Below are 13681 nucleotides of genomic sequence, written 5' to 3'. Positions count from 1 at the left end.
GCGTCAAAGTCCAAATTCATCTGACATGTCTTTGAACACCCCCCTCAGCTACTCAAGTCCTGAACATCAGGGACACTGATGTGCTCTGCAGAGAACATCTGCTTTTTTCAATGGAGGAATACAAGTTTTCCTCTTGGACATACAAGTGTCCTCATCACTAGAGACCCTGATGCAGCCAGACTCCTAACTAAATTTTAAACTTAATTTACATGCTTAAAGATAGCTGAGTCAAATATAAACTTATATTTCCAGAACCACATCCCCTGGACAACTGCCACATTTATTTCTTAACTGTGTAAGATTGACCTGATCTGATCAAGAAAGCATCTGCAAGAATGGAACTTGCAAAACCCAAGGAAGACATGAAGATTTCAAAATTATGATCATATCACCAGGAACTGCCCACGACCATTACTGTCCTTGGCTTTCTTGATTAAAAGACAGGATTTCTCATGTCTTCTCACCTTCAGGGACACATTTTACATAGCAACAAGTTTCTACACAGTTCCAGTTACTTTTTATGTCTGAGCACGGTGTCATGAAATGCAGAAATTTAATAGCAGCTCTCTTTTGGGAGACACTGCTGAAGATGTCAACAACGTGGCAAAGATCTCCCCATTTTGTTTGAGACTGGCTCAATCCTTCTTTTATTTCCAGGATAACAGCTAAAGTGATGAAAGAATATTACTGTCTTTTCTCATCCTATCATCTCCCCACCCCCTAGATCTCTTTGCACTTTGTGACAGAAGGAAAAAGTAATTGCACCCACCAGAAATTTTTCAGGACACAATGTTACACGGTATTTCCCAAGACTGGCACAAATGCTGATGCTTCCTTCACATGCACATAAGCATACAGCAGTGTTGTCATGGTTTAAACCAACCAGGAGATAGAACACAGCCATTCAGACATTCCTCGTCCCCACAGTGGAACAGGGGAGAATATCAAAAAGAAAAAGGTAAAACTCGTGGGTTGGGATAAAGACAGTTTAATAGGATAGAAAAGGAATATATTAGGAAGAGTAACAGTAATGCTGAAAAGATATACAAAACAAGCGATGCACAGCACAATTTTCACTCACCACCCAAAGTCAATGCTCAGCTACTTCCCAAGCTACACCATCTCCCAGACAACATCCTCAGTTATAAACTTTGCATGACATCATGTGGTAGGGAATATATCATTGGCCACTTTGAGTCATCTGTCCTAGCTGTGTCCCCTGCCCCCAACCTCCTTCTCGGCAGGGCAAGTGTGAGAAGCTGAAAAGTCCTTGACTGCTTGGCAGCAACGTCTTAGTGTGTTACCACCTTTATTCTCATCTTTAATCCAAAACAGCACTACACCAGCCACTACTAAGAAAACTAACTCGATCCCAGACACAACCAAGATATGTTTACCCTGAATCCCAGAAATACTATCAAACTACCGGAATTGAAGCTCTGCATTATGTAGTAAACAACTAACCCTAACATATGTAGTTATGATGTATTATCTCATCAGACTCTTTTACAAAATGTCTTGCTGGTCAAGTTCCTTTGGTGGCATAAGCAGTGATATGATTCAATCTTTTGCCTTAAGCACCAGGGACTAATGATATAATTGTAATCAACACCTTCCACAATGGGATTAGCTTCAGTGCTGGTAAGACTCTTCTTTTGGAAATAATTCTTAAAGGCCATCAACGCTTTCTCTTCTTTTGGAAAAAAAAAACAAACCCTTTAAAGTGATCCCTTTTCCCCTAGTTTTGGGGGCTATGAAATCTTTCAAAGCAAAAGCTTATTCGTGCTTCTCATTCCCTAACAATAAACTGGTGTCCATAAGCTTTTAATTTTGACATGGAAAAGTCAGAAGCATATTAATTTTCAAGCCAACACTCCTATGAGACCTTTGTCAGTATAACTTAACACATGTTCAGTTTTACATTAATAGAGCACAGTCTGAAGAGTTTAAACTTCTGCTAATGATGATAATCTAACATTTTATCCACATATTTGTATGGAGCCTATGTGAATACCAGGGCAATTCCTAGGGATCTCTAATGCCTTTAATTCAATAATTCCCATGGTATTGTTTATACTTTTGCTGTTGTCTCATACTGCATACACACACAAGTCCATGTTAAAATCCTGGCAGCCCTTCTATAAATCAAATTAAAGGAATTTGGGTTAAGATGATAACTGACACTTTAGGAAAATCAACTGAGACTTGTAAAGACTGAGTGAAGTGTAAAGAAACACTCTGAGTGTTTCTCACTCAGAATATGTCAACATAATCTGATCAACTTTTTTTTTTTAAAATCTGAAAGTTTAATGAATTCAGAACATGTTTGGCGATTAACATATTGTGAAGAAAATTGATATTTTTATGGCAAGCATCTATATAAAGATATGTTGATTATTCAAATCACTGGTTTTAAGGAGGAAGAGATGAAAGTCACAAAATAATAAGTAATGATGAGTACAAAAAAGATATTCCTCAAAGAAATAACAGTTGTTTGGTATAAATTGTCTAGCCTTTGCAACATGCTCTTAAATTTCAATCTGTAAATTGCATCATTATAAAAAATGTTAGGTATTAAGGTCACCTTACTAGCAATGAGTTAGCTAAATAAACAAAACTTAACTTCTGTTATACACAAAACTGACTTTAGTTTTAATCTCTGTAAAGTTAAGGAGGGGGCATGGAGGGGAAGAAGAGGTGGATTCACTGCAGAATGCCATTTTTTCCATTTTAACATTATTTAACCTAGCTACCTAAATATTTAGGGATCAGAACAAAGCCCAATACAATGTAATTAACATTAAAGTTCTCAGTAGTAAAAAAAACCCAAAACCTTGCTTTATTTCTCATTAAAAACTTACACATTTTAATTGTGCTTAGTACACTTGATATTTGGAAATGTTCTGTTGTAACACCTTTATAAACCATTTGCAGAATGCAAAAAAAAAATAAAAATCAAGTATAAACATTAATTTAAAAACAACTGGATCACTATTCTCCTTTGTATAAATACATGCTACGTTTCCAATTAAAAAAAAAGTCATGAAATCATCTGTTTGTTTGTGCTAATGAACTGACAATAAAGGCAATCCTAGTTAACACCAAAAAGGGTACTAGAAGAGTGGCTATTAGCTTTCATTATTTGAAGTACATTTCAAAAAGACTTCAAAAAGACTTTCCTTAGAGTGTGGAGTGCTAAATAGGTCAGCAAATGGATACTCAAGCCATTTCTGAGAGCCAGCCAGAAAACCTCCCAGTGACTTCTCTTCAGTAAACTTTGAATCAAGCCTTCAGATCTCAGCTATTTTACATTTTCTGCATCTTTTCAGTGAGCAATGATAGGTCTCTGTTCTGAAAGCTAAATGTGTCTTTGTATTTTCTCTCACAAAAGATCAGAACTCCATAAGCACCATCTGGACTGCTTCTTTATGCGTCTGTACTTTATGCAGATATGGTCTTCAAACACGGATTGCAAAAATCCTGTTGTAGCAGCAGACAGTGACTGGGATCCTTATCCAGGAGTCCTTTGAAGTCAAAAGGAGCTGGATCAGGCCCTCACAATGATTTGCATAATAAAATCATTGGACTTCCTGTGCGAGTTTATACATGCCATAATTGCATAGCTTTTAGCTTATGACAGCTTTCTCACATAAACTCTTACCTCCAAGGCATGCACCCATGGCCAACGAGAAGATTAATGGCTTCATAGGCAAGTTAACATCGGGATCTTTGGTCAGGTTGAGAAGCACAGGAATCTGTAGTTTAAGAAGAAAAGCAAGAGAGATTTAGGATGCATTCGCCAACCATCAGCACGATATAAATAAAATTCATTCAAGTATACAACATAAAGCACCAGCAAATCCAAAGAACAACTTGGGGTTGTTCTGGGGTTTTTTCTTTAAATTAGTATATTTGCATCATATTCTTGTTCTGTGATCAGTTTACCCCATGGACAAGCCAAAGAGAAGGTAAACACTTCAGCAAGGCTTTTCATAGTGTCTTCCATGACACCCTCATAGGCAAGCTGCGGAAGTGTGGGTTGGATGAATGGACAATAGACTGAATGAATGGCAAGACTCAGACAACAATAAACTGTGAGGAGCAGACAATACACTGGAAGGCTACAAAACCAATCAAGATGTAGATCATATGTCAGTAATTAAAAAAATCCTGCATCCTTGTTATAAACAAAATTTTCTGTTCTATTAGGGAAAAAGTGAAAAAGATTAATGTGGCAGACTTCTGCATTCATGAGCAGAGCTGAGTTTTCTTACTTTTTATTCCAACATATTTACCAGGTAATGTGGATTTAGTTCCCTGGAAAATATTTCCAAGTTTTATGAATTTCATTTCCATTTCAGCGAATAAAATACCCACCCCTGAAAAGCCAAACGAGGCTTGTAGAGAGACATAATAGACTTCATTAGGCAATTGGTATAAAGCCCAAAAATACAGCAGGCAGGCTTTCTAGTTGCACTGGATCCCAGTTAAGTAACACCTCTCAAAGCTAAATAACTTCTGCCTTAGTTGGGAAAAACTGGTCTGAGTTTGACTCAATTGTGTAATATGGTTTGAAAGGAAGTTGTAATCAATACTTGATCACAAGGGGAAAGGTGATACTGTTATTAACCTGGTTTTAACTTGCACAGAGGCTTATGTGACCAAAAGGGAGAAAGAAAGAATAAGCAAACATGGAACAGAGAGAGACAAAGTGGGAAGGGATTTGTGGAAATAACTGTGCCATGACTTAAAATTAATGTTTTCTCAGAGTCCAGGATTTTTAGTAGTGAATAGAGTTATGACTTTTATTACTCCAATCTGTCATTTGAATCTCAGAGGTCCCCCTCAAGGTACATGATCTCAGAGATGGAGCAGTGCTTCCTGAAAAATGTTTTCACTTTGGTGGCTGAGTGATGCTCACCTTTACTGACTGTTATTCTTTTGGTATGGAGTAATATATGGGCTTTGTGAAGAATTGCAACTCTTTTCCCATCCCTCCTGCCAGTGGTGCTAATCATTCCTCTTCAATCCTCTAATTGATTAACCTAGATAAATTAATGTCTAAACAATTATGCTTGAATTATACGCTGCCTGAAGTTGTCTGTTTCTATTGTAAGGCCTAAAGAAAGGTCAGCATGCCCAAAATCTTGTGTGTTTTTTTCCCATTAAAGTGACAAAAGATTTCATTTCTCCCCATGTTTCTCTCATTTCTCTCAAACTGTCACTGCCAGAACATGATCTGCAATCCAGACTGCAGTTATAAAACAATGTTGCATTTCAACATAAGAAAAAGTTTAAACACAAATACTGAAATCACAGTATAAGCCATCTTGCTCAGTCTAAATAAAGCATTGTTTCCTACTAAATAATTTTGACTGGAGAACCAAAGCAGATTATTTAGTTCCTCAAAATTATCTGCAAGTATCCTGATGTAATACAATAACTCACTTGTATCAGGACACAATGCTAAACAGTGTAAATAGCAAACTTTTTAAATTAGAGTCTTCCTTGGGCATGCCCTGTCCAGCACAGAGAACATAGTTAGGCAGAGAAAATCAAAATAATAATCCTATTTTCTTGCTATTGAGGTCAGACCTAAAGCTGTTGCCAGCTAGCTCCCCAGTACTGGTGAAGTAATGCCATTTTCACACCCCACTGATGAGGACCATGCAGAAAGCAGAACCCTAGAGCCTGTCAGGACCCCCTCCCTAATTATGGCACTGGCGCTTGGGAAGTGAGAAGCAAACCAGAGGTCCCAGACAAAAGGACCATGAGGTAATTCTCTGCTTGGTATTAGCAACCACACATGCATAATACTCCCACCAGAGAATTTGGTTCTCTGTTTAGTGAAGGAGTTCAATGTCAGGAGCTCTCAATTTACTAAGAAAAGGTGCAATTGTGTCATGTGCTTGACTTTCCATTTCTTAATTTTTTTAAACACAACAAAGTATTTTAGGAGCCTAAATATTCACTTGACCCCATTGGTTTTACTATTCTCTCCTTGACATAACATTGTCTTTCTTCCACTTAGAAATAATGTGAATTCTTTTTATAAGGCTTCATAATAATTAATCCTTTATGTTAAAATTATCATCAGTGATGTCATGCTCCTAAGTGCATTAACAGGCAGTTAAATCAGGAATCTCTGCTCCCATAAAAGCCTGGTTTTGTGGCAAGGGACAAACACTGAATCATGCCTGAGCAATATATATTTGTGTACATTTCACTTTGAACATTTCTCCTCTTTGAAGGAATTAAACTCTATAAAAAATAATTCTTGTAAATCAGAAAAGGAATGGAAGTCCTACAGACCTCTGAAATATGCTTGAAGTTAGATTTTACATGCATATATCCTTTGTAAATAAGAGGTATTTCTAAAAAGGAATGCTGCACCTTAACTTTCAATTTTGAATAACCAAATGAAAGATGAATGCAAAATATTCAGTAAAATTTCTAGTGTTTCAAATAGAAATATGTAATTGATCCATAATATAGACTATTTTTTTACAAACATGTATTGTCCCATGTAACAACTACATGCCAAAAGTCACTGGCATCTAATTATTTTGATCTAACAGTGGGATAATGCAGGCACACTGTTCCAATTTCCATCCCAAGAACTTTCCTGCTCAAAAAATAAAGAATTAAGAAACATGAACAACAGCAAGAACTCTTAAGAGATGTTGAGAAACAATTAAAGCCAATGGACTTTTCTCATTGCTTGAACATTTGCATTTTAAACAGATAAGGAACATACACATGGTCAGTTACAGCCTCTTTCTTTCCCCTAAAATCACCTTTAATATTTTTTGTCCCAATCATTTAGGCAACTATGTGTTAGGTAATATTTTTGCACTATCAGTATCTCAAACCTCAGTTTCCTCTCCTGTTATAGTTAATGTGAGTGCTAACAACAGAAATGCAAAATATTAAAAGGTTAAAAGGAAACTCTTCACTGTAGATTCCACAGTTTTTGAAAAACTGTTCAACAGTTCTACAACTCTTCCTGATTCAAGCCACAAGCATTTCCAATAGCATCAGAAGCACTACAAGCCTGCATACTTCACAAACTGGGGTACTGTTGCCTGTGATATATATTGTACAAATATTTTTGCCATATTGATTTCATTTACTTGGAATGCATATTTTTTCATAGTTTTATGAAGGGCTACCCTTTAGCAGAGAAAAAAAAAAAACAACGCAAGTCAAAGCCTCGTATTTCCTTCACTGTTCCCTCTTCAGATTATGTAAAAACACCCTTATTGGTAATAGAAGAAGAATAAGAATGTTTTATTAGGAAAGCAGCTTTCATATCTTATAAGCTTTATTTCAACAATCTTACCAGCATGAATGTCTGTTAGACTAGTTTCTAGAAAAGTTGCTAATTTTGCTGGGGAGTTTGATATTGAACCACTCCACATTGCTGCTTGATTGTCGGGATTTAGATAAAATGAATGATGTAGTTAAACAAACCAAAGCCAAATCCCCTTCACCAAATCATTAGAAGTATTTCTCTCTAGGTATTAAAACAGAAAAAAACACAACTGTAAGAAATAATGATTGTACCTGGCAAAAAAGGAGTGTCATCAAAGACTTGATACAGAAAGGAGATAGCCATTAATCTTCATTCTGTATGTGGTGTTACATATATGTATTGGATGTAAGCTGATGTAGAAAGAACAGCGCCAGCGTCTACAGATGTTGACACATTTGTCTAACTTTCCTAATTGAACACAAACCTTGTGAAAAGAATTGTTTATACCATAAACTGTTCATTTATACTATATACTGTGAAAGTACATATGATATGCTACAGATATGAAAAGAATAGAGGCGCACCCATTTGCAAACTTGACAAACTCTCTAAAGAGGTGTGCTGCTTACCACATGCTTAGATCAGGCATGGCACCAAGAGACTGCCAAGCCTTGTACAGGCCACTGACTATTATCCATGGCTGTTTCACATGGCACCAGTGATACAGCCAGGAGGAGTCTCAGGAGTATTGAGAAGGATTACAGAGCTCTGGGAGCAGCAGTAAGGGACTCTGGAGCACAGGTTGTGCTCTCATCAGTCCTCACAGTCAAAGGAAAGGGGTTTGAAAGGGCCAGTCCAGTCTGGCAAGTCTACAAATAGTTACAGCAGGACTGGTGCCACAGCCAGTGGTTTGGTTACTTAGACTATGGGACTCACTTTGAGGAACCTGATCTACTGGGGGCTGATGGGCTCCACCTGTCAGAGAAATATTTGAGGAATATTTGAGGAATTCCTATGACCATCTTTGGTCATAGTCTTGCCACGCTGGTGAAGAGGGCTGTAAACTGAAGTTGCTAGGGAAGAGGAACCTCAATCCATCCCACTCCTACCAGTTTGATGCTAGTGCCAGTATTAGATGCCCAGAGCTGAGAAAAGGATTTCAAGTCAGCAGGAGAGCACCTGCAGTGCAGCACAAAGGACTTCCAGCCACTCAAGCCAGTCAGTCAGTCCCAACTGAAATACTTCTATACAAATGCACATAGTACGGGGAATAAAAGGAGTTAGAGACATGAGCACACCTGCAGGGCTATGACACTGTAGTGGGGGTCTGCCACAGACCACCTGAGCAGAAAGACTAATGAGATGAGGCCCTCTATAGACAGATAGGAGCAGCTCACATTCACAAGCCCTGCTCCTCATGGGGAACTCCAACCACCCCAATGTCTGTTGGAGGGTCAACAAAGCAGGACATATGCAATCCAGGATATTCCTGGAATGCATTGATGGGGGGAGATCTTACAGTAGCTTTCCAGTATCTAAAGGGTAGATCTAAGAAAGATGGAAAGGGAATTTTTGCAAGGGTATGTAGTAATAGGGCGAGGGGTTATGGCATTAAATAAAGTCATGTAGATTTATATTATATGTAAGGAATAATTTTTTGTTTCAAATGTGGGAGTGGTGAGGCACTGGAACAGGTTTCCCAGAGAACTTGTGGATGCTCCATCCCAGGAAGTGTTGAAGTCCAGGTTGGATGGGGCTTTGGACAACCTGATCTAGCAGAGGGTGTGCCTACCCAGGGCATGGGGATTGGAACTACATCATCTTTGAGGTCACTTCCAACCCAAACCAGTCTGTGATTCTATACACTTAGTAAAGATGTATTCTGTGAAAACTGAAGAGAATATGCATTAATAGAAAAAAAAAAACTAGTTGTAGTTTCCCAAAACTATTTGTAGTTTTCTCTGATCAAGCACTGAAATACAGGACACACAAAACAGCAGTAGGGTAGAATGGAAAGAAGAAACTGGTACTAACAAGAGATACATACAGAGTATTGGTATAGCAAATGAAAATCCTCTGATAATTGTTAGAGGCAATAAACAGTGGGCCAAAAATTATCTGTTTTCTATCAAAGACCTGTCAAAGACTAAGTCACCTTGCCAGCCAGGTGTTTAATGGAAATTGTTTGTTAGACTATCTTGAGGAAATAGTATTTAAACTCATCTCAAACAGGGATTTACTGTGGCTATATTTTTAGTTCTGGTAATAAAAGAAAAATATAAACAGATGGCTCCAGCATATGCAGCTGATAAAACATGTCAATTAAACTAAAGAGCATACTGGTAATAAAATCATGTCACCTAACATTCTAAGGGCAAAAAGCCATAGCTATTTATATGACAATACTAGGAAAATGCAGGCCTTAAACATGAGTAAGTCTGACTGTCAAGGAATGGTTTTGTGAGTTTAGCCTGTTGAAAAAGGAAGAAAACTATCAGAGGAATGACCCGTATCTAATTCACCACATATATTCTTCAGACAAAGAAAGCTGGATATCCAACATGAAAAAAAATCCCTAGCCATTCAAGAAATACTATGTGTGAGACTTAATCACTAAGCTCCTGGTTTATTAATTGCTTATGCATAGAACATTTTGTGCATGTTTTTTAAGCAGCTCCGAGATATATCTCTATATATACTGCACTTGCCGCTGGCAACAAAGTCTTTTGCATAGTCAGAGTTCATGGAGTTTCTCCCAAACTATATCTCAAATTCAAACTATTTTGCTACACTACATTTTTTACATATTTGCAAACGGTGATTGATTTCTCCTTTCACAATAGCCAGGCATTGTTACGCAATAAAGAGCAATAACCACTAACTGATATTTCATTAGGGAGCTGGATCTTCACTCTCCAGTGAAGGAGAAAACAGAAGGGAAAAGTCTTGGGATTAGAGTTCATCAAGCAAGTTTCAATCTTTTCACCTTGTCTTGGGGCAGTTCATGATGTTTAAATTCAGGACAAATTATATGAAACAAACAAGTGGAAGATATACTCTGAAGACTGTTTTGTCTCCCTGCAGTTCCAATGCTTTCTTTTAATTTAACACAAACAGAATTTCACCAAGACAGAAACAGTAAAAGTAATCAAGCTGTGATGAGCCAAGTGTCCTCAGAAACTCATTCCACCATTTCATGTACACAATTTGCTTTCCACAGCATCCTCTGTAGTATGAAATACTTGCTGTGTGTTGAGGTTTTTGCAGAGACTGCAGTTTAGCAACCTCTGTATATGAATTTGGTTACTGTACTGACATTTTTGATGGTAGGGCTATATCAGATTTACTATTGTCTAGAGAAAAGAAGAATTTGACAACAACAGTGTTGGATTGAAAAAATATTGTCAGAGCAAGATGCTTCAAATACTAAACTAAACTTATTATTGTCATTTAGGAATTTTTTGGTTAAGGAGAATTCTTATCCATGATTATGGTGTTTAAAGGCTTCTGAAAAGCCTCAATGTGTTCTAAGTGTTTAAACACATTAATATTTTGCACCTTAAAATATTCCCTTCTTAAAATAACTGAAAATATTTAGTTTTTATTCTAAGACTAGAGATAATGTGTTGGGTTTATGTTTTAGGAGAATCGAGTACCCTAACTTGTCTATGTAGATACTTAGCAATTCTTGAAAATACTTAGATTTTCTTCTAGGAAATAATTTTCATTATCTGTTTTGATTACCTCAATTCATAAACCAGTTTATTTTCTATAATTCTTTGTAATGCTGGCTTACATATATTAATATTTTAATTACCTTTTAAAATTATTCATCTACAGCTTCCACTTTTCACATCCAGTTAAGGTAAGAATCAGCCAAATATAAATTTTAATGCTGTCATGTCTGGAACTTAAAATGGACCAGTCAACTTGATCCAAACATAGATAAAGAGAAATTTTAATCTTAAGATCCATTAATTAGGCATTCAATTTTTTTTTAATTTTTTCTGTACACAATGCAAGTCATTATGAAGCTGATTATACCAATAGCACAAACGAAGAAGCTAAAATGAAAATTCAGACAACCATCCTTTAACATGACATTTTTTAAAGGAAACACAGCATCACAGTTACAGAGCTACCTGCAGGAAGCTCTCTTTTTCTTCCCTCCAGCTGTTCACCTCATATGCCTAAAAAAGTGCTAAATTCAATACGTGGATGTTGTAGCTTTGCATGGCTAGGTTCTGGTGAAGGAGTGGGGGGATGCAGGGGTGGCTTCTGCAAGAAGCAGCCAGAAGATCTCTGCAGACCTGACAGAACAAACACCAGCCAGCTCCAGGCCAGAGTCGTTGCTGACCAAGGCCGAGCCCATCAGCGACGGTCACAGTGTCTCTGGGAATCACATTTAGGAGAAAAAAAACCACAGCCACTTTTTGCCACCAGGGAAGGGAGTGAGAAGATGTAAGAAACTGTGCAGACACCAAGGTCAGTGATGGGGGGTGGTGGCAGAAGGCACCCCAGGTGCCAGAGAGAAAGATGCCTCTGCAGGCTGTGGAGGAACCCATGGTGGAGCAGGTGTCACCCTGCAGCCCATGGAAAAGGATGAGACCCCACCTGCAGCCCGTGGAGACATACAGAAGACACTGTGACCCATGTTTGAGCAAGCTTCTGTCAGCACTTGCAGATCGTCGAGAGAGGCAGAGACACAGAGATGAGCAAGAGAGAGAGAGATCCACTCCTGAGCAGGTTTGCTAGGAGTGGGGAGTCTTGTGGCTCCTTGGAGGACCAGGCTGTAGCAGTCTGGGCTTGAGAGACATTCTTTGATTTATGACTGTACCCCATAGAAGTGACCCATGCTGGGGCAGCCGGTGAAGAGCTGAAGCCCTGTGGGAACAGACTCACATTGGACAAGTTTGTGGAGGACTGTTTCCCATGGGTGGGACCCAGTGGTGCAGCAGGGGAAAAGCATGAGGAATGCCCTCCCCAACTAAGAAGGGGAACATGTCTCATAAGGAACTGACCAAAATACCTATTCCCTGCCCCTCTCCATGCCACAATGGAGGGGAAAAAGGGAGCGAAATCATGGCTATAGTGAAGTCTGATAAGAAGGGAGGAGTGGGAGGAGGTACTTTAAGATCTGGTCACACTTCTCATTACCCGACTCTGGTGTCACTGGGTGCGCAGGGCAGTGCAATAAATTAGAGATTTTCTTTCCTTTATTCTGTGTTGAGTCTGTTTTGCCCGTGACACTGATTGCAGAATGATCTCTCCCTGTCCTTATCTCGACTCCTAAGCCTCTCAATATAGATTTTCTCCCCTACCCAGTTGAAAAGGGGAGTGACAGGAGTTCATAACATTGACATACATAGTGATAAATAGGCTTCCAAAAACAAATACTGCTTCTTTTGACAACAGGTACCCAGTACCAAAGAAACAAGAAGAATTTTAAATGAAGGTTTATGCAGTCTTAAGAACATAGTTACTTAATTTTCTGTCAGGATTTTCTAATATAGAATGACAAAGACCAAAGTCCAAGCCCATTCACTGAGGTAGATGATACAAGGTCTTGACTTTAGTCATCAGTATTACACATTAATGTTTTCACATCTCAGCTAATGACTGCTCTTGCACACGTGAGATTATGCCTGCATTTTTCTTCCTTCCTCCCTGCTCCTCTCTCTGTCTATTTAATAAATAAATAAATGACTGTAGCTGTCTCTTGGGTTCATCCCTGAACAGGATAATAATATCTCAGCAGGAATCCTTTCCTGTTGTGCTGGTTTTGGCTGGGTTAGAGATAGTTTTCTTCTTAGTAGCTAGCATCTAGGTGCATTTTGGAAACAGTGTTGATAACACAGGGATGGCTTTTTTCTACTGCTGAGCAGTGCTTACTCAAAGCCAAAGCATTTTCTGCTTCTCACTCTGCCCCACCAGTGAATAGGCTGGGAATGCACAAGTTGTTGGGTGGGGACACAGCCCGGACAGCTGACCCCAACTGGCCAAAAGGGTATTCTGTACCATATGATGTCATGCTCAACATATAGAGCTGGAGAAAAAAGAAAGAAGTAGGGGGATGTTTGGAGTGATGGCATCTGTCTCCCCAAGTAATCATCGTATGTGATGGAGTCGTCCTTTCCTGGGGATGGCTGAACCCCTGCCTGCCCATGGGAAGCAGTGAATGAATTCTTTGTCTTGCTTTTCTTGCATGTGTGGCTTTTTCTTTACCCATTAAATTGTCTTCATCTCAGCCCATGAGTTTTCGCACTTTTACTCTTCCAATTCTCTCCCCCATCCCACCATGGGGGGAAGTGAAGTACCGTCTGTATGGGGTTTAGTTTCTGACTGGGCTAAACCATGACACCTATGCATCTGTGCAGCACTCCCTCAAATATAAAAAAGTGATCTTTAGGCATCCCAAAAGATTCC

The 13681-nt window shown here is 38.6% G+C and overlaps 1 protein-coding gene across 1 annotated transcript in view; it reads right to left on the bottom strand.

Moving 5' to 3' along the window:
- Window positions 1-13681, bottom strand: part of OCA2 (OCA2 melanosomal transmembrane protein) — a gene marked incomplete at both ends in the record, with an annotated part of 183971 nt that overhangs the window by 56899 nt on the left and 113391 nt on the right. The window contains one exon of the mRNA XM_084279046.1: window positions 3662-3755. Coding sequence (XP_084135172.1) covers window positions 3662-3755 — 94 coding nt within the window. The remainder of the gene's footprint in view (window positions 1-3661; window positions 3756-13681) is intronic.

This window comes from Gallinula chloropus (genome assembly GCF_964237585.1).
Source record: "Gallinula chloropus genome assembly, chromosome: 1".
In the NCBI taxonomy this organism is placed as follows: domain Eukaryota; kingdom Metazoa; phylum Chordata; class Aves; order Gruiformes; family Rallidae; genus Gallinula; species Gallinula chloropus.
Note: the sequence above shows the minus strand (reverse complement) of the source record. Positions and strands in the feature narration are given on the sequence as shown.